Source organism: Crocodylus siamensis, chromosome 3 (assembly GCF_052110815.1).
Source record: "Crocodylus siamensis isolate JL-2025a chromosome 3, ASM5211081v1, whole genome shotgun sequence".
Classification (NCBI taxonomy): domain Eukaryota; kingdom Metazoa; phylum Chordata; order Crocodylia; family Crocodylidae; genus Crocodylus; species Crocodylus siamensis.
Genome location: NC_143397.1, coordinates 202428279 through 202450140, shown reverse-complemented (window position 1 = coordinate 202450140; position 21862 = coordinate 202428279). Strand labels below are relative to the sequence as shown.

General features: G+C 41.8%; 1 protein-coding gene across 6 annotated transcripts in view; it reads left to right on the top strand.

Annotated features, from left to right (window-relative positions):
• Nucleotides 1-21862, top strand: part of STAU2 (staufen double-stranded RNA binding protein 2) — a 254141-nt gene that overhangs the window by 67864 nt on the left and 164415 nt on the right. For all 6 annotated transcript variants that reach the window (XM_090040182.1, XM_090040178.1, XM_090040179.1 and 3 more), the window contains exons 6-7: nt 14477-14636; nt 20898-21005. In XM_090040182.1, coding sequence (XP_089896308.1) covers nt 14477-14636; nt 20898-21005 — 268 coding nt within the window. The remainder of the gene's footprint in view (nt 1-14476; nt 14637-20897; nt 21006-21862) is intronic.

Below are 21862 nucleotides of genomic sequence, written 5' to 3'. Positions count from 1 at the left end.
AACTAGAGAAGAAAAGATTTGGGTGGTGGTAGAGATGGGGATGCAGGGGTTGATATCAGTCTTCAAATACCTGAAGGGAGATGATAAAGAGGATGGAGATAGACTTTTCTCTGTGGCTGTAGGGGACATGAGTAGATCCAATGAACTCAAACTGCAGCAGATGAAATTTAGGTTGAAGATTAAGAAGAACTCTCTGATTATGAGGATGGTCAAGCACTGAAACAGGTTACCTAGAGAAGTTATGGAATCTGCATCCCTGGAAATTTTCAAGAGCAGGTTAGACTGTTCTTACTAATTTAAAAGTGATCAGAGCCACTATAGATCCATTAGCCCGATCTCAATAGTATATAAGGCTTCAGCATAAAAGTTGAAGGAAAGAACCATTACATACATGGAAGATAGAATAAAATATAACAGGGTGTTACTGTTTATCAAAGGTAGATCTTTCCAGCTTAACATATAAGATGACTGATTTTCTAGACAATAGGAATGCATCTTTTTCTGCATTTTAGTAAAGCACTTAATTTCCCATGTGGCACCTTATTTTTAGTTGAGATGGAGATGTTGGAACTACTACAGGAGTTCTAAGAGAAGATGAAGACAAGTAGTTTGGAAAGGGAAAGCATGGGACTGGAGGGAAATTATTAGTGGAATGGCTTGAATATTGTTGTGGTGGCCAGTTTTCTTTTAATATTTCCATTAGTGAAACTGACATGAAAAGTAAGAGTTTGAATGAAAGTTGAGAGGTGTCATTAATGCAGAGGAGGATCAGCGTATCCTACAGGAAGAAATTAATTAATTTGAGGGTTAAAGGAACAGAAGTGGAATGAAGTCTAATAGTCATTGTGCAAGATCATGGTCTTTTATTTAGGTACTTATGACAGGAATTTATGTTATTGGGTGAAAATTCATCAGTGAAAATGAAAGAAGAGAAGAGAGAACTGAGTTTGTGTCAACATCATATTGGTGGTATGAGCCACCAAGGTGATGTGGTCATGGAAAAAGCAAATATAATTGTGGTCACATCTCGCTTGGTGGCTTGGCTTATGTGGTATGCCCCACTAGGGGAACTCCCACTCTCAGAACACTTGCCTGCCACAACTTGACAGTAAAATTCTATCCTATAGGAGGTGGAAGTTTCCTTCATCAGAATACCTCTTTCTCAGGGAAATAGTCCTCTGTGGCCTCTGATAAGAATTCAGGCCTATAATGGGGGCTTCTCCATCCCCTAACCCCACCACAGGCCTCTGGACTGACGCAGTTATTGGCTTCTTCTGTTACGGTTTCACAGCTAGGAAGCTAATCCCAGTACCATCCTGTGTGACTACCAGAAATTCCTAGAAGTCTATCAGATACAAAAATAAAGAAATATGGGCAGGTGACCTTCCCCATCACCATCTGAGATCGTCCCTCTCTGGCAGAAGATCTCTTCCTCTAATGCTCTTAGAGGCATCTCTTTTGGGCATCCACTGGATGCTCCCAGCCTATTAGCGTCAGCTTCCACTCTTTTGCTGTGGCCCACCTCTATGTTGTTAATAGGAACCACCTGGGGTAAACTAGGGGCAGGTGTTCTCTTTTTCCAGGATTTGCCCCATTCAAACTGACATTCCCCAGTCCCTGTGTTCTCAGATGGGGCCTCTTTCTCTAGAGGGCCCTTTTTCCCTGGGGGATCCTTTAAGATGCCAGACTGGGGCTGTGCTGGCTGCTACATCCCTTGGAGCTTCCTCACTGCCTGTCCCCTCACTTCTGGGGTTGTCTGTCCCCAATATGGGGGCAACAGGTAAGAAAAATGTCCTTACCCTGGGGTGCCTCTGTTGGATGGCTTCTGGTCCAGCTTGCTCTCTGCCCAACTCCAGTCATCACTGCTATTCATCCTGGTACCAGCAAGGAGGCCTGGCTCTCGGGGGCTGAGGGAAAGGGGGTGAGTGGGAAACTCCCCCTCTGACATTCCCACATTCTTTTACAATAATACTATGATGTACCAAGCAAGACATTTCTACAAGAGGTAGGAAATACTAATGTAATTGTACAAGGAACTGGTGAGATCTCATTTGGAATACCATGTACAATTTTGGTCAGTCATGTTCAAAAATGAAAAATTCAAAATGGAACAGGTCCAGAGAAATGCCAGTAGGATGATCAAGGGAATGGAGAATTTACTGTACGCAAGGAGACTACAGCAGCAGTGTGTCCTGGCTGAACTGTTTCCAAGCACTTCTTACTCACCTGCACTCCCATGCATGCTCCAAATCCAGAAGAACACCAGTGAGGCCACCCCATGGTAATCCCTAGAGGTTGCTTTTGAGCACCTTGGAAACTGAAGTTTCAAGAGAAGCATAAAAGGGATGCTCTGGATCATCTTCACCAGCACATGGCCAGGGTGGAACATGTGTGAGGGCATAAGTGGGTTGAGTTGACTTGGGAATTTTTGAGCCAAGACAACACTACCACACCATAGACATGCCAAAAAAAGGGGCATGGCTTGCTCAGCCCAGCAAAATGAAGGCTAAGTGAGGATGAGATTACTCTACAATGCATCTGGCATAAGCACCTGGGGGAAGGGGAGAACCATAGCACAATGTTGGAACAAAACCAAATGAGTACAAATAGTAAAAGAAAAAATTAGACTGGGAATTAGGTTTCTAACCCTCAGATGAGTAACATTTTGAAACAACCATCTACTACAAGTAGTGGGGACAAATAATATAATTAGTTTAAGATGGCATGTGATACGTTTATGACTAGATCATGTGAAATGGTTGCTGAAACAATAGGGAACTGGACTTAAAAGCTCAGGACTTGCTTTCATTCCTTTATTTCTAAGTGAAGAGGTTCTGAAAATATAAAAAGTCTTGTGTTGTTTACTTGACTATTTTGAAAGCTTTTTTTAATGAAGATCATTTTAAATTTCTGTATTAACATAGTTTAGCAACATGGATATTCTTTATACTTTTGGTGTAGTTATTCTGTTCCTCAAAAGCTGATCAAAATACAATGTCATAAATTGGTTATGTTGAATACTGTATACTGGGAGAAACAGAAGAAAACCCAGAATCAATGGGCTCCTATACACATTCAGGGAGGCTGCTCCAACATACTATAATTACAGCACATCAGAGAAGACTTAATTAATCAAGTCTGTTGGAGTGTGGTAATTACTGTGCTCCAGGAGACTCCAGAACAGGGGCAGGCAAAATACAGCCTGTGGGCCAGATCTGACCTGCTAGACCATTCTATCCGGCCTGCAGGACCCCTAAAAAATGTACTAAATATTTATTCACCCCCAGCTGCTTGTCAAAGCTACAGGAGCCCTCAGCAGACTTGCAGACATGAGCAACTCAGCCCTGCCTGGCCCCCAGCCAGTTCCCTGCTTTCCTGCCCCAGCTCTGCTCCGGCACCAGGTGGCTGTTCTTCCTGGCTCCATCACTGGACTGCACCTTGCTGGTACGGGGGGAGGGGGGAGTGTGTGTGTGTATGCAGGCTCAGAGGCAGTGCGTGTGTGCGCACATATGTGTGTGTGCACAGGCTCAGGGGCAGTGTGTGTGTGCTTGTAGGCTTGGGGAAACACCAGAAGAACACCAGTGAGGCCACCCCATGGTCATCCCTAGAGGCTGCTCTTGAGCACCTTGGAAACTGAAGTTTCAAGAGAAGCATAAAAGGGATACTCTGATCCATCTTCACCAGCACATGGCCAGAGTGGAATATGTGTGAGGGCATAAGCGGGTTGGATTTACTTAGGAATTGTCGGACCAAGACATAACACAACCACAGCGCAGACGTGCCAAAAAAAGGGCATGGCTTGTTCAGCCCAGCTCGGGGGCAGAGTGAGTGTGTATGTGCATGTACAGGCTTGGGGGCAGAGTGTGTGTGTGTGTACAGGCTCGGGAGGGGGAAGGGGGAGCGAGTGTGTGTGCAGGCTCGGGGGCAGAGTGTGTGTGTGTGCGTGTGTGTGTGTCTGTGTGTGTTCATAGGGTGAGTCCCACGTGCACTCACACCCCTCTTCGCACTGCTGTACACAAACTCCAGCCATCCTCCTCCCACACACAACCCCCTATAGACCCCACATATCCACATACACCCCATATGCTCCCGCACTCCACACACCCACAGCCCCCACAAACCTATAGCCACCCCCCACAATATACAAGAGTAAGACTTAATTTTAAGTCTTACTTTGCGTATGTGTTGGAAGGTATTGTGCAATCACTTCTATGTACACTAGGCAAACGCATGTAAATTGAGACAAAAATATGGCTGGGGGCAGGGGAAGGGACTTATGGTGGCAAAGGTTAGGGGGAGGGACTTCTGGTCACAAGATGCCAACCAGAGGAAGGGGCACCCATCAAGGGGTGGGGCCACATGGGTGGCCCTCAACAACTCACCATAACTTGGTAAGCAGCCCTTAGCCCAAAATAATTGCCTGCCCCTGGTCCAGAGTCCCATGCATCAGTGTTCCCATGCTGAAAAATGTTGGCTGGGCATTTTAAAGCTCATTCAATGAGCTTTAGTCAAAGTGCCCTGCCACCATTTTTCAATGCAGGAACACTGACACATGTGACGCTCCAAGTGCTTTTAATTAATGCAGCTGTCAGAGCGGCACTAAGTAAAGCGCCTTACCACCCCCCCACCTCACCCCCACAGCATGTCTGTAAATGTCCAATGATGCTATTAATTTTAAATTCTCAGAGGTTCAGTTTTAATTTTTAATATATCCTTGAAATGGATAGATTGGGATGAGTAGATGTAATTAATAGAGTCCTGTAACTTTGCATATGTGCTGGAAGGGAAATCAGCATTAGAAAAAGAGCAAGCAGTTCTTTGTATAAACGGAGCTATTGCATGTAAATTTGCACTTAGTAACGGATGAATGAGGCAACACATGAAATATAGTGCATTGTCTTCTTGCTTTAGTGTAAAAATGGCATTGTGGAAATATAGAGCTAGTTTTTTAGAGGACCACTAGACTCATTCAAGACTAGTAGGTTTTAGTTCTCAGAAGTGACAATGGAATAGGCCTGTATTTGGAAAAGAGGGCCCTTTTGTTTCCATAAGTGGGAGTAAACCTGTGGAAAGAACCTTTTAAGGGGGACTGTGTAGAGAGGAACGTGGCCACATTGGATTTTCCCCTTCTCTAAATAGAAAGCTTACTCACATCTGCAAAAGATCCATGTGGCTAATAGGCTGCTTAGAAAATAGGGCATAGCCAGGGAACAGCTGCACTAAGCAACTTGTTCCCCTAGAGGAATTTCAGAAGTTATGGAGAAAAAAATGTGTAAAGTTAATACTGTTTTAATTCCTCTGAATACTCTTATTTTCTAGCTATATAAAGATTACCAAGTATTAATGCAGATTGGGCAACCAGTGTCAGTAGCACTACCAGCTTGGCTATGTTGATATGGGAGAAGAAGACAAAGGGAAGCATAAGTAGAATGGCCCTTGTAACAGGCAGCTGAGATCTTCAGGAGTAGTACCCTTTAGCTTTCTAGGGTTGCCTGTAGACATTCGTTTTTATTGGTAAGGAATGCTCTGAAATTCTTACCAGGAGAAAAGTAGTCTAGGAGCTGGAGCATGCATGTGTTCCAGCCCACTGGCTGGAAAGCTACATAGGTGAGCTCTCCATTCAGGGGGCACTAGAGGGTACCCCTTTGGCCACCCTTGTCCTCAGGTGAACCTTATTTGACAGCCTGGGAAGGAGGCAGACTATCATTAGGGAGTCCCCCTGAATTTTAAATTTCCTTTTGTCCAGCCCAGACACAGGATGATTTAAAGCTAGAAATTTAGGGAAGCAGGGCCAGAGATGACTTCCCCCACCTGGCTCCCTGGCTTTTGAATTGCTATGTGTGCTGCCCCCTGGGCTTTGAACCAGAGTGGAATTAGCTTCTCCAGCCCTGGTTTTCTTCCCCTACCCCACCACCCACCTGTGTGATAGGGGTGGCACTTAAAGCTTGGGGTCTGGGAACTGGGCTTGGGGCAGTCTCCTTGAGGCTTCACAATCTGTCCTGTACTTCTGTTGCCCAGCTGGGCTACAAGAGGAAGCCAGAAGGAGCTGACAACCTTCCTCCCCCAGCCCCCCCAAACCTCTTCCCCAGACCAAGGACTACCCAGTTTGGAGAAGAGGCAGGGAGGAGTGGCTGCTGCTCCCCTTCTCTCCACTTGGGAATTCCATTGTGAGAACTGAGCTGGGGACTTGTGGCGCTGCTTCTGATACCTGAATGCTGAGCAAACTAAGAACCTCCTGCCCACTTTTCACATCAGAAACTCTAGGGTGTGAGGTGCCAACAAGGAGAAGCTTGTAGCTGCTCCTCCCAGGCATCAACTCAGGTTGGGGAGGTGTGAGCAGCTGCCCTCACTCCTCCAGACTGGGTGACCCTGGTCTTCAGAAGGCACTGGAGCCCTTTCCTATTGCTTGACTCCTGATACTAGGGAGAATTAAGCCCCTGGAAAGTGTACAAACATTCATTGTCTTGGGAGCTACTTCTGGCTGGTTGGATTTGGGTTATTTTTTTCCTTAGAACTGACATTTTTGGTCTGGGAGAAACAACATGTGTGTTTGTACATTTATGGTTTCTACTGGGTGAATGGTAATTCTCCTAGTAGAAACGTAACATATGCACGTGGCCTTTATCTGTGTATGTTTCAGTGTCCCAGTCCCTCAGCCCCCAGCTGCTAGTCGGATGAGATTGGGAAGAGGATACTGAGAAAAAAGAGGAATAAACAAACCTTTTTTTTTTTTTTTTTACATATATAGAGAACATAGATATTAAGTGGAACATCACTGAGTTGCTCGTGTTTTTTTGACAAGCATAGACAAGACGGATGCTAAATTAATATTAAAATTAGGGAAGCTAAGTATCAGAACAAGGAGCCTTGAGGAGGAGCTGAACATTGAGGAAAGAGTTTTAATACAGGAAGAACTGTGAAGGGAAGCAATAAGAACACACAATATAAATAGTTTGGAAGAAAAAAATATTGTGAGGAAGCTTACTTAGTCAAAAGGGAAATATATCTAAACATATTTCCCAGTCTCTTTGAGCCTCAAATTGCACTTGTGTTTTCTAAGTTAAGATATTTACCAAAAACATTTATGCATTGAGGACTCTAGAAAAATATAGGAAATGCAGTATGAACACGTAACTTAATATATTAATACTTTATTTGTCTTTTTGTGTATGGATTTGATGGCAAAAAAGGAAGAGGCCCCAAGGGCTCCTTAGCATGCAATTAATATTTTGGCCAGAAAAGCAGCAGATTGTTTCAGTATGCTTACACGTTATGACATCATATTCCAGTAAAATTATAATGAACAGAAATTTTGTTTGTCTCTGTGGCAAACCAAAATGAGTTTTGTAATTGTCAGCAGACCCTGGTGATTTATTTAATTATAGTGGCGCCCGCTCACACCAACTTAGTTAGGGGTCTGTCAGCATTTCTATTATGAACCCCTATTTTCAGGGGTTTATAACTATCCATAAACAGTTGTTCATTGCTTAAACTTGGCATTCAAGGTCACAGGCATGGAGCAAATTTCCAGTTTCAGGTTGTCCTTTTTAAATAGTACCAGTGGAGCCAGCTAAAAGGCAAATACTCTTGCATGGGGGGCTTCCTGATTCTGTAAGGCCGAGAGAAAATAAAGGCCACAAATAGACGTTCAGTTCTAGTGGGTATTGCTGGGAGAAGGAATATACAGGAATTGAGCCTGCAGCTCCTCTTCCCTACTGCTCTTGTCTCCATCAGACCAGAATGATTCAGTCCTCCTTGTCCCCGGGGAGAGTGAAGTAATGGGAAAAGACCTCCCAGTTTGGGGAAAGTACTGGGAGCATCCTCCAACCTTCCACTCCCAGTCTCCCAGAGTGGAGTGGAAGGAAAGCTGAGCGAAGTCCTCAGCCCATTCCCCAAATTGGGCAGTCTCTGCTCTGGGGAAGAGATGGAGAATATTGTCTTATTGCTCCTCAGTCTGTCCCCTCCCTTAGCCAGATGGGTGGAAGGGTACAGGTTACAAGACAGTTTCTGTCACAAGGGAGATCTTACAGGTGGCAGCCTGAAATCTTTCTCCCTGAGTGGGCATGTATTCTGCTGGAGAAATGAATGAATGCTTATACGTACCTGGTTTCTATTGGAAGAAACAACACCTGTATGTGGCCAAAGAATATCTGCTTTTGTGTCTTTGATTACATGCAGTTTGTAGGCCTTATGCTGTACTTTCATTTTCTTTTTTGTTATTGAGTCCCTTGCAGTCGCAGTTATCAAGGGGACAGTATCATTGTAGGAATGGTTGAGTCAGACATAGGTAGCATGCAAATTACTATTCAGGCTACTGTGTCTATATAGTCACTAAATGTGCAGAACTATTCATTGCAGGAGACTTTCTGCTGCTGTTGAAGAAATCTGTTTTCCACACTTGCATACTGCTGGACTTTGTTAATGGTCATTTTGTAATAGTATGCGACTAGGTTTAAGGCAGAAGGTGCCTGTAATTGAATTTCCCTAGCTGGTGGACTTGTGGGGTAGAACTTGCCATATGTAGCAGAACATTTGGTTTAAAATGATGCCAGGTTACAGGCCAGTTAAACTCTCTAGATCAGGGGTGCCCAACCTTTTTGAATGTGGGGCTGGATCATGAACTTCTATTACCCAGTGGGCCGGGGAGCCATATTCATAGACCTCACAGGAAGTAGTATCACATCAGGAAGTGATGTCATGTGACCTTTGACACCAATGAAGTTGCAGGAAGTGACAATGGAATGGGTCTGGAAATGTGGTTTAAAATCCAGAATAAAAACAATGAAAACAGTACCTGACCTGGACCCCATGAGGCAGCAGACATCCTGCCACCAGTCAAACAAGACCTTGGGAAGAAATTTCCAACAGCTTCTTGCCGATGGGAGGAGGTAGAAATTAAAGAGAAAACCTCTTCCCCTTTTCTTTTTGTCCATGTGTTAACTGACAAGGCACAGAACAGAGCCTGAAAACCTCACTGTATTTCCAGTACCAGGCCTCTGTTCACAGAGGTTAGAACAGTGAGGAAGTGGAACAGACTAGCCAGGGAAGCTGTAGACTCTCCATCATCAGAGGTGTACAAAAAGATGTTGGACAGCACTGGTCGGGCATGATCTAGGCCAGCGTTTCTCAAAACATGGGTTGCAACCCAAAAGTAGGTCTCAAGAATATATGAAAGGGTCATGAGCAAACTTGAAAAATGGGTTCTCCTTTAAATGAGAAAAACATAGAACTGTGGCTTTTCTCTTGTGGGCTGGCAGGGTTCCAGCCTGCAAGGGGCTACTTGGGGCCCCACCATGCCCCACACACTGGGGCATTGGGGTCTGGAGGTAGGAGCAGTGAGGGACACTGGGTTGGGACTGACCATGTGTGTTTACAAATTGGGTCCTGGTACAAGAAAGGTTGAGAACCACTAATCTAGACCAGGGTGGGCAATTATTTGAGGCAGAGCGGAGCAACACAGGGCACAACCCTTGCCCTGAGCTTCCCTCCCTTGTGAAAGGCAGGGACCCCCCACACACAGGTGCCGGGATCCCACAGTCACCGGCTCAGCCCTGGGGGAGGCGCCGTCTTCCCTCTCCGGCCCTGGCCCTACCGGAGGTGCCCCAGCCGAGCAGGAGGCGGCAGAGACGCACCACGAGGGCAAGCCCAGCTGCTGTGCCGCCTCCATGTGTCTGCATCACCATGCTGGGCTGGAGGGAGCCGGAGCTGGGGCCAGGGCCAGATAGCATCTCGGGGCGCAGCGAGCGCAGGCTCTGCCCAAGCTCGGGGCCACCCTGTGGGGCGCGGCCAATGCCGACAGCCTGGCGGGAGGAGGCACCTGCCCGCCAGGCTGCCTCTCGCCTGCAGACGGGGAGCGGCGAGTCGCTAGGACCAGGAAGCAGTGGCTTCCCCACATGGTGCTGGGGATGGGAGGAGGTGGGCCAGGTCTGCACTCTTCCCACTCACACCGCATCGGCAACGTCAAGCTGACGCACGGTGCATGTGGGAACCTTGTCTCTTCCTCAGCCCTTCAGCAGCCATTAGGAAGCTGCTGAGGAGCTGGGGGAGGGACAAGGGGAGGGAACAAAGTAAACTGTGTTTACTTTTGTTTGCCTTCGCAGCACTGAAGGCCACAGAAAATGCCTTGGCAGGCCGCATGGTGGCCCACGTGCTGTATGTTGGACAAGCCTGCTCTAGATCTTACAGGTCGCAAAACTCCCAGTTACTTATGCTGTAAGCCAAGGTGTTCCCTCGATGTGTACAGTTCCTAGTTACACAAAAAGTTTAATATTAGGACAGCATCAGGGAGACAAAGGTAGAAAAGAGTCTTTGTGTGTGTGTCTGCTTCATAAAGACCTTCTACTCTTTATTCATCTAATTCATTTCTAAATATAGAACTTCATATGTTTAGTACTAAATCTTGCTTTGTTACCAGAAGCCCCCACTTGTTTATAATCTATTCACTTGTTATTTTGTAGTTTGCTTGGGTTTATCTGTTTGCTCTACACCTACTTTGTATTGTCTGGGGGTTTGATTATGGCTTATTTCATACAAAATGAAAACTGTGACTGAGGGGCAGAAAAGTACTTAAATACTTTTGTTTGTTTGTTTTTTACATTTAGCTAGTTGAAAGTCTCTGTAAATCCACAGGTTGTGTGTAATGATTTGCATCGTTACTCTCTGAAGACTGCCTGCCTGCTTTGCTTTGTGGCTGAAGCAGATCAATGAAGACTTGGCAAATTTTTAAAATTGTAGTTTGGAAACTTTTGTGATGGAAAATGTTGCACTTGTTGCTTTGTTGTGGTAATCCAACTCCCTTCCCCCTTATTGTTTTTAGTCCTTTCTGGCACAGTTACTCAAACTTGAAGTGCTGGAGAATCTTATTGGTCAACAAATAGAGTTAGGGAGCTAGAACCTCTCTCAGGGCAGCCTCTTAATCTTTTGTTGCACTGTTCATTTCATAATGCTACTTGATATACAACAAACATTACATTGTGTCTTCAGATGTTAGCGTCATTATTATCTTGGGGGCTATGATTAAACCAGTTTTTCCTGCTCCCTAGTCTTACTCTCCTCTCTCTTCCCACACTCTGCTATGCCATGCAGATGCCAGAATTCTAGCAGTTGTATTCCACTCTGAGCAGTTCAGGTGTTGTTTTATGTGTTTCTGGCAGTGTTTATGCTATCTGTCCCCTGCTTGAGACCAGACAGACAAAAGTCTAATTACTCTGCCAAAGCCAGAGAGCTTCATGAGACTGTAGAATCACAGGCTGAGCGAGTTTCACTTTTCCTTATTACCTTATACAGCAAAAGCTTTGTTATCTGGCACCCATGGGGAATGGGGGGTGCTGGATAACAAAATATGCTGGTTAATTGAGAAGCCCAAACAGGTGTCTTTGCCTGTTTAGGCCACCACTTCTCCTGCCGCGTCTGGGGTGTCACTGCCCCTCCCATGGGCCCCAAGGAACAGGAAGGCAGGCCCCACGCAGCCTGCTATGCCGTGGGCCGTGGGGGCTCAGCAAAACCAGAAGTGCTACAGTGGGCACTTCGGGTTTCGCTTTTACCTTACAAGCCAACATGCCAGTTAATAGAGCATGCTGGCTTATAAGGTGACAGTTAAGCTTTTACTGTAAATTATTCATAAGTACACCTTTTCTTGAAAGACGGTGTTTTGTAAAGTGGATTACGGTTCACATGCTCCTCTGTTGCATGGTATGAAAATGAAAGCCTATTCATTTTACATAAAATGGGTCACCCTCACTGCATAGTTGCCAGCTGCTGTGCCACAGTAACTTTTGTTTCAAGAGAAATGTGCAAAGAAGTGGGGATTGCCTGGTGCTGGTGTGAAAATTTAGAAAAACTGCTGCTCTATATGGCAGGTTCCCTTCTATAAACGGCAGAATTTATCAGTGTTATGTTGGCCCTTACTTCATACAGACACCATTTAATCACTTACAGCATGTACAGATGTTCACTCTCTCAGGATAGACTCTCCTGGGACTGTTTTAACCCTGGTTGTTTCCAGGTTATTTTTTTCTTGGAGCAACCATTTTTATTCTGGGAGAAAAAGTTTGAGCATCTATATACTGGTGGCTTCTGGTAGAGTAGTGACTCTTCCAGGAGCAACTGAATGTCTGTACAAGGCCATAGGCAAATCCCAGATTGGAGAGCCAATGATCGAAAACACTGCTTTAATTGACATGCACACAGCATGTAGATGGTGACTGAATGTGTGGGATACTGTCTTATGTTCTCCACTGATCTTCAGCCACTGTAATAGTTGCTCACCTTGCATAGATAACATGCACTATGTTTTTTGTCAAAACTCCCCTCCATGGTTTCTAAGGCTGTAATAATGTCAGATCAAATTATGTATATGCTGAATAAAAGAAGTTAAATCAAAATAAGTTTCCATGTAACATTTAACATAAGGTTAGCTTCAAATGGTGAAATTCTACCTTAAACTTCAGTAATTAGGCTATCATGTACCATCCTTATTCAGGCAAAATTCACACAAAAGCCAATGGATATAACTGTAGCTCTTGGCCCTTGGTAGCTAGGTGTGTTAATGCTTCACTTAACAAACAAACCAACAGAACCATTCAACATTAAATGTGTCATAATCTATGGGGCAATGAAATAAACATTGATCAGTGTTTCCCAAACTTTTGATGTCTGGGGCAAACTTTTTTTCTGTATTAAAAATGGCAGCACAAATGTACTCTTACATCTGAAAAGCTATACATTTATATATTTTCAAAACATGAAACACATTCCATTCCACTGCTAGAAGAAATTGTACCAATGCTGAGATATCCTGTAAAAAAAATAACTCCATTTTTTTTCCTGAATTTCACGGCACTCGAGTTGAAAATTACTGAGAGAGATTGAAATTCAGGAAAAGATATGGAAGGGGGGCCTTGAGGCCAAAAAGTTGAGAATCACTGATCTAGCTGGAACCACTTAAGACTAACTTAAGAATACTGTGCCCTGCTCTTTCCACCGTCTCCTCCCCTCCCCGCCCCTGGTTTGTACCTTAGGGGACAAGGGCAGCTCCTGCTGCTGAGGCTGCTCGTTCAGGGTCTCGCACACTGACCATTAATTACATCAACTATTTAAACATTTTATATACTTGGTAAACATATCACTTCTAATATAATTTTTTTTCATGAAAGGAATGTGCAGTATTAGAAGATCCATTGTCTGAGGATTAAAACCCTGGAACATTCAACATGAGGCAATTCACAGTTGTCTATAAAAAAAAAAAAAAACCACAACAACAAGCAAACAACCATATTACCAGCTATTTTTTGCTTTCCATTAAGGGCTAAGAGTTAATTATCTTCATCTAATAAGCTGAATCAGGTTTTCTAGTTCAAGGAAAAAATGCCTCCCTCTCTGTAGACACTGAAGATCTACCCATCCATTTATTTAGCTACTTAGATTCTTGTGTTAGCACTCATCACTATATGGCACATTTCAATGCCAAAAATAGCAACATCCTCTCTCTTTTTTCCATTCTTGCTAAAGGAGGGAAGGGAGTTGTTTTAGTTACTTTACTATAGAGCACCTAAGTGTGGGATTTAAAGGTATGAATAAACATATCACTTTGGAAAAGTTTGGTTTATGATAGTCACTTCAGTCAGGATATTTAACTTCTTTACCTTAGTGTTCCCCTGCTATCTTCTCAGACATATTCAGACAAACCCTGTAATCTACCTACAGTAGTGGCTGTTATTTCTATTTATAGTACTTTAGAAATACTCAGGCATTATGATAGGGGAGGAGAGGGTTTTTTTCCATAGCGTGCTAGAAGCTCTGATTTGAGCTCCCAAAAAAAGGATGCAGGCACTCTATCCAAAAACTTCTCTGCATCCTAATTCCAAACCTCTTCCTATAATAACTAGTTTCTTTGCCCTCCCTGCAATTCCAGTTACAAATACTCTCAATACCAAATCTCCCTTCTTAGTCTTTTGTCTGGGTCTCTGGTTCTCCTTGCAACCTCTCCAGCAGCTGCTGCTACCCAGGAACATTTCTGAGCCCTTACTGGAGAGAACTTGGCCTCCTTCTTCTTCCATATCTCTCTTTCTTGCGAGGGAAAGGAGAGCCACTTTTAGATAGCCCAGCACTTTCCCAGTGTAATTTGCACAGGAGTCTCCAACTCTTACCAGCCTCAGCAACTACTATTCCCAGCATTCCTCTGGGCTGAAGCTGGAAATAGGTTAGGGCTGCACACTTGACTTGCCTTAAAAGGAGAGTTACAAGGCCATGTTAGTGATCTCGAGGTGATAAGTTTGAGTTATAGGCAGGATTGTTAGAGGCTGACAAGAAGACATCATATGTTTGGATCTTTGTCCTATGCTGTGACTCAAAAGTCATGTTGTCTATCATAGTTACTACTGTATCTTAAATAAAATTCACATTCGGTTTTCATAAATTTATATTGTTCATTTTTTACTCATAGCAATGTATTAACCTATTCATGACTTCTTCCTAGGTATCACTGCCCAGTGCCTAAAATTTTCTATGTCCAGTTGACTGTTGGCAACAGTGAGTTTTTTGGTGAAGGAAAGACTCGTCAAGCTGCTAGACACAATGCTGCAATGAAGGCCCTTCAAGCTCTCCAGAATGAACCTATCCCAGAAAAATTACCTCAGGTTCGTGGTTAAAAACGTACTGAGGCTAATTTTCAAACTTGGGTACCAAATCCCACATTTGGATTCTTGCATCATAGAGTAAGGTTGTAGAAAAATAACAATTCAGTGCATTTTCAGTTATCGTTTTAACATCCATGTTTTTCTGCATTGTTTGCACATACATATTTAACATTTTTTTGAAACTAGAATAGGCTCTAATTTCAATTTGTAAATGAAAACTATTTTAAATTCAAGTGATGAAAAAACCAAGGTTCTTTTTATATTACAAAACACTAATAAAATAATAAAGTTATTTGGAAGCTGAAAGGGGAAGAAAAATATGTGGAATCATAGTGATTGAAGGAAAAGGTGTAGCTTGTGGGTGGAAGTACTGAGGGCCAAATTACCTCAGCTCTAAAAAGACGTACAAGGTGTATGGTAACATGGTTCTTTATAAAACTAGTTACAGCTTATTTTTTAGTTTTCAATTTTTGTAGTGATGAATTCACTTGGATGTAATTATAACTAAGCTGCAGACCAATACTGAAGGCAACCAAATATAGATATATGAATGTATTTATTTCAACAGCCCAATGCTGAAGGAAGTGGTATGAAGCAAGGAATTGAACAAACTAAATTCAAATTGCCGAGAGCAAGTATTTCATTTGGAAACTAAAGCAGCTACATAGAAATGATATGTGATCACCCCTGGAAAGTACAGGAAAGGCCCATTTAACTTGTGGCCTCGCTGAGCTATTTAATTAATTCTTGAATTATTAATAATGATATTATTGAATGTGCTTTACAGATTAAATCAGTCTCTGTCTTAAGAAGTTACTACTTATTCTAATACATTTCAGAATACCAGCAAGGTTGCCAAATAGTGACTTGTATTTTTGTTGTGCTTGTGCTTTAGGAACCTGACTGAGCTCACTAAATTACTTTGTACAGACCACTGAACAGCTGTCAGATGGGTTTAGGTTTTTTGGCCTGTTGGTCCCTCAGTGGATCATTAGTTTCCTTCAGTGTTGTAATGGTCAAAGGTTTCATAACTTTAAAAATGAAAATATTCCTACATATTTTAAAGAATATCTAAGCAACCCCTCCCCCCAATCTCACAAGTAACTTTGGAAATGAAAATCCCTGTAGCAACAAGATTGCTAAGGAATTAAACAAGTATCCTTAGAAGATAAAGAAAGCTCTCCTTGCACTCCTTTTTTTGCCCAGTCCTATCAAGAGCATGTACAGAGCAATAATCTAAAAAGCTTACCCACAGTTTATTGTTTGATTTCTTTTGAGGTGCCATTTAAGACCAGAGAGAATTTTCTGAATCAAAAAGGACAATTGTGCTGCTTATATTTCTTTTACTATTCCAGTACCATACCTTAGTAGTCTTCCTTATGATCAAAGGAGAGTTTGACTAACCCCCCTTTAATTCTGCCATCATTCCTTTTCCAGATCTGGAAGAGTCAGTTAAAAGAATAGTTAGAAATCTTTAAAAAAAAAAAAAAAAGGAAAGTGTGCTTGACAGAATGAAGATCTTGAGTTAGGTTTATTTCTTCCTTTTCTTTTCTCATCTCTTCCAAAGAAATAGTTGTGCAAAGACTTACCTTCAGAAGCCTAGGTTGTAAAGTTGAATTAGTGAGCAGCATTTCTTAGTTTGGTGCATTTTTGGGTTTTGTTAATATTAATATATTTGTAAGAGGGGTCCTTAACTTCCATATGCCTGCTGTCAAGGACAGGAAAACTTCACTTATGTTTCACTTGTGGTTAACATCTTTTAGTTACTGACATTTTTAGTTCCACACAGCAAACTGCTAAGAACTAAGTCTCTATACCAGTAATAATAGGTAGTAATGGGAAATAAATTACATAAATAATATGGGTAGATCTGTTTAGATGTTAATTTCTTCATAGTCTATTCATGTAAATCTTAGAAAAAATGTTTAACTTAACAGCAGTAAGAACCTGATCTATCTGCCTCTTGATACTAGGTTAGAACAGGTCCTTTAGGATGTTCAGGCTTCAAGGAAGAGAAAAGCTATTCTGTGACAAATCCAAAAATCTTTAATTTTGGTCTAATTCTCCTCATTTGTTTCTTGTCCAGATCTGATTTACTATAATAACTTCATCCTTTTCTTTACCACCTTCCACAAATTGGATAGTTAAACTTATGAAATCCCTACTTAGGCATGAGAAAAACAAACAGGAAGGGACATATTTTGAGAAAGACAGACAGGTTCCTCTTTGGGGATCCAGATTAAGCCATATTAGGATTGTGGGCACAAATTAGGTGCTTGGAGATGTGGCTGCACAGACTTTTTACTTTTAGGCAATAACATTTCAGCTGCTTAGATAGAAGATGGAACTTGGGGGGCTCAAAATTCACCTTAGCCCCAACCCTCCCCGTAGCCACCCCTCCCAGCATCACCCCTGTTAAGCCCTCCCTCTCCTCCCTGGGCTGCTGCTTCCTACCTCGCACAGCTGAGCCTGCCCTGCTCCCACCTGTAGTCTGCAGAGGCACAGTGCTCCCAGTTTGGCCAAATAAGTATGTTTGGCCAGAGGATGTATAGCGCAGCTGCTGGGAAAAGGCTGGTGCCGCTCTGTGCTTGGATGATTCCAAAGAACTGTCTTAGCCTAATTGGCTAAACATGAGTTGAGAGAGATAAAGGAAACTACTCCCCTACCCCCACATATGAGTTCAGGGGATAGTATTGTGAAATGAGAACTGAGTGATTCCTTCATGAGGTATCTAGATTTAAGGAAAAGGCAGCTGGACTGATCTTGGTCAGGAGTCTAGCACATGTTTGTGTTCAATTCCGCTTTGTTACAAACCTTCTCTCACCCTGAGCAATGTTATCTGTTCCTCATTTGCAAAATATGATCAGTAGTTCTTTCCTTGGAGTGTAATGCGGGCACATAATGTGTGGACACATGAACACTTGGGGTGCTGACAGATGTGTGCTGGGGAGAGGAGGAGGGAACACAGCACTTTACTGGAAGAGGCAATCGCATCAGTTTCACCAGAGTCCCCAGCATCTGTGTAGCTTGCGTACTTTAGCAGCACTTTTTGGCACTTTTATCTAAAAGCTGATTTAATCAGCTCTTAAATAAAAGTGCCAAAAAACCCCGCTGGAGCACATGAGGTATACAGATGCTGGGCGAGCTGGGTCAAACTGATGCAGTGCATCTTTTGGGCATGTCCTGTGCTCAGTGCAGGGGCACACTGAGCTGAAAGTAAAGCGCTGTTTGTTTGGGTTTTTTTTCCATGTCTATAAGCAGCCTTGGAGTTCTTTCAGAAGGGGAATGTTTCAAAAGGGCAGCAGCTGGTACATTTTCATAATAGTATGTGAATGAGCTGAAAATGATTCAGTGAAGGAAACCTGCTCCAACTTTAACATTCCTTCATCCAGAGTTACAGTGGGAGAAGGTTTGCTCCATTTCAGTCATTCTCAGCTTGCTCATACCTTACCGTTAAAACATAGCAGCTGCTGCCCTCTTGAAACTTCCCCTTTTGAAAGGGTTCCAAGTATTTGTGTGTCCACACTATACATTAATAATTGTAACATGCTCAGATGGGAAATTCCGCCCCCCCCAAAGTTACATACTGTCTCCATTTTAGAACTAAGTGAGAGTGGCCATCACAAACTTTAGAAGTAACATTGATACTACTTGCAATTTGGTGAATACTGTACTCCTATAGCAGTGTTTCTCAACCTTGTTAGACTCAAGGCACCTCTAGGAAAATGCCAGATCTTTACTTTTACTCGTTTTTTGACTACGGAGAAATAATAGAGCAATTCTTCGGTTGCAAAAAAGCTCAAAACACTAACCCAGAAAGATTACAGTTCATTCAAGTGTTTTTGACACTGTGGATTCCTATTTGAAATCTGTGGGTTTATCTTGTGAACCATGTGTAGGTGTTGACACACTAATATTGTGCAGCACTCTATGGCAGCGGTGTAACTAAGGCAGGGTGACTGGCGCAAGCACCCTGGGTGCTGACTTGGGGTAGGTAGAGTGGAAAAAAAAGAGTGCTACCACAGTTGTGTGATCGTGGCAATGGTAGCAACAGGAAGTCACTGCTGCCTCTATGTGTGGCAGCTGTCCTGGGTGCCCAGCTGTGTCACTATGACTGTGCTTTGCAGCACCATTACAAAGATCTCACCACACCAAAGGGTCTTTTGGTATCCTTGTTGAGAATTACTGTCCTAGAGACTTCTTGCATTGTCTTCACAATATGCTATACTTCCAGATAATATAAATTAAATGCCAGGAAACACCCCCCCCACACACACATTCCTGTGGTATTTGACCATCTGAATTGTAGTGTTGGCCTAGAATATAGGTTTTCTTAGATGGGTACCAAATATTCCTCTGTATGTTCTGAACAATATGGAGCACAATAAATAGGGTCACTTTTTTGGTCTTCATAAGTTGGTCATGGTTTAATGAAGAATTCTCTATATACTTTCAGTTTATGATAGTATTGTTTAATATGCTAGGCACAAAATCTTCAGTGCTTTAATATGTATAGAAGAGAAACTTTATGGGCTTGATATTACATTTTGTAAGTGTGGGTAAAGCACTAAGTTATCAGCAGAAAGAAGTTGGGGAACGTAGGGGTGTCTGAACCTGCATTAATGAAAGAATTGCTGTGCAGTTGCCAAATACCTTGCCAACTAGCAGAAGAGATGCCTAAAAAAGGAATGGAGAGCAAAGAGGTGCAGTACTGTGACATGGACACATTTAAACTAGTCAGTCTTTAGACATTCCAATAATCTGTCCGTAACCATCCATTCAATCACTTTATCTTAATGAGTTTAGAAAAGGTGTTTGATGAATGAGGCTTGGGACTGACTGTTGTTCAGTACAAAGGACAATACCTAATACTTTTACTTGAACTGCATCCGTAACCGTGCTTTGTATTGTGTAGCATGGAAAAATATTCCTGGATTCAGAAATGTTAAAGCAGTCATTGTGAGCATGTAGTTCAACACAAGCCATAGAATTTTACCTAGTAATTCCAACATCAAGCAAAAAGCTTTGGCTTAAGCTAGAGCATATCTAAAGAGACTAGAAAGGCTCTGCTTAAAAACTTCAAGTGATATAGAGTCCATCACATCCAAAGGTAAGTTGTACCAGTGCTTTATTATTGTCACTGTAAAAAACATATATATATATATATATGTGTGTATATATAGTATCTTGTTTGCGGTCTGAATTTGTCTAGCTTCAATTTTCATCCCTTAGATCTTGCTAGCCTTTCTCTGGTAGGTTAATGAGAAATTAATCCTTGTTGTCTGCCACTCCAGCAATTTTTGCATCATCTGCAGACTTTACAAGCAATGATTTTTGTGTTTTCTTTCAGTTCATTTGTAAATATATTGACTAGCATTGACAGAGTCAAAGCCTGTCAGAAAATAAAATGAACGCTTTTTACTCTTTGTAGGCATTTGTCTTTTGACTGTTTGAAGGGTAAATCCAAGCTTTCTATGCCTGTACATTGTAGGTGTTTGCTGCCATTAGATTTGGATCACACTTTTTATTAAGCTTAAATGTATAAATTGTTTTTAAAGGGTTAATAAGTTATTACTATATTTTGTAGTCCTTGTGAAGAACCTGACAGTTCTCTGTATCAGTTTTACAATTACAGTATACTTTCAGACTTTTGATGATTGTGCTTCTAAATAGTTAAATCAGTCTTAGTTATCTGTTTGGTAGGAGCCCCAGCTGCTGGCAGTCTGGTATATTAGGTAGTAATATCCTTGAAATTTATGACTTCCAATCTAGAGTCGAAAGTCTGGCTGGACTCGCAGGTAAGGGGAAGATCCAAGGTTGAAAACTTTAAGGACTTTTTAGTTCTTAGACAAACAGCTTGAAAGTACTGGTAGTTAAAAGCTGAAGTAGACATATAACATGCCTTGATTTGTAGAGAGACAGGAATGCTTGTAGGGTCCAAAAATTGAAGGCCTTTTCAGATAGGCAACAGCAGTTAGTAGGTGGTTATAAGAGCAAGTTTCACTGTGGAAGCCTCATGGAAACCTAAGACATTTCACAAACGTGAAACTTTTTTCAAATCACTAAATAATTGTAACTAGAATTTATGAAATAATTATAGAAAAATATTATATCACTGTAAGCAAACTAAGAAATTTGTTGTTTATAATATTATTTTAGGGAAAATACAGTCAGTAGACTTAAAGAGGCATTAAAAGAAATCATAATCATCTTCTTTAAAATAAGAATTTTAACATAATTTATGTTTTTTTCATGATCCAGAATGGAGAGGGAGGAAAAGAAACAGAAGAAGATAAAGATGCAAACAAATCTGAGATCAGTGTAGTGTTTGAAATTGCTTTGAAGCGCAACATACCTGTCAGTTTTGAGGTAAGTATTCTATATTCAGTCGTTTGCTATCTTTGGAGCATTTGTAAAAGCATAACAAGCAACAACTAAAACCCAAATGTCTAAAGACATTTATTGTGCCATAGCATAGAAAATTTCCTCAGATATATTTCATCATCTTGGCATAGAAATTTAAATTGGTTACCACCAATTAGGGGGGAAAATCTCTCTTTCAGATGGAGGCAGATATTATATCTTCTACTGGGAGATTCTGCCAGACATTCAGATACTGTGAAAGATCTCATAGAGACATTTTTTATTATATGCACCATTTTCAAAGAGTCATCTCCTTCCTTCTCCCCCTTCTTTTTTTACTGCTTTTCTATTTCTCCTTGTCTCTAAATTGTTAAATCTGTGAATCTGCTTTTAACATATCTATCTACCTTAAGTAGCAGTAAAGTAATTCTGTACAAATCAGTATGCTATAAATTATACAGGGAAGGGTGGTAATGACTTCTGTGGAGCTACTTCAGCAGAAGGGTTTTTTTTTACAAGTTGACAATGATTGTATGTGGCTATTAAGATTAGCCTAATCTCCAGTAAAAAAAAAAAAATGCTTATATTTTATGTTTATATAGCAGTGGATACCAGTCTAAACTGAACTTTAAAACTTGTCTTGTTTTTATTACTGTGTGTCATATATTCGCACCAAGTGAATTCTGTGTATGGATAGAGATATTTTAAATCATTTTCTCTGTTCTAATGCTTTTGAAAATATGCCTGCATATTAGAATGTCATATTAGATTTGGTGTCATGTATTATATAATTTTACCGGTGTGGGCTTGGTATGGCTACACCACTTTCCTCTGGAAGTGATATATAGTCTATTCAGGAAAAA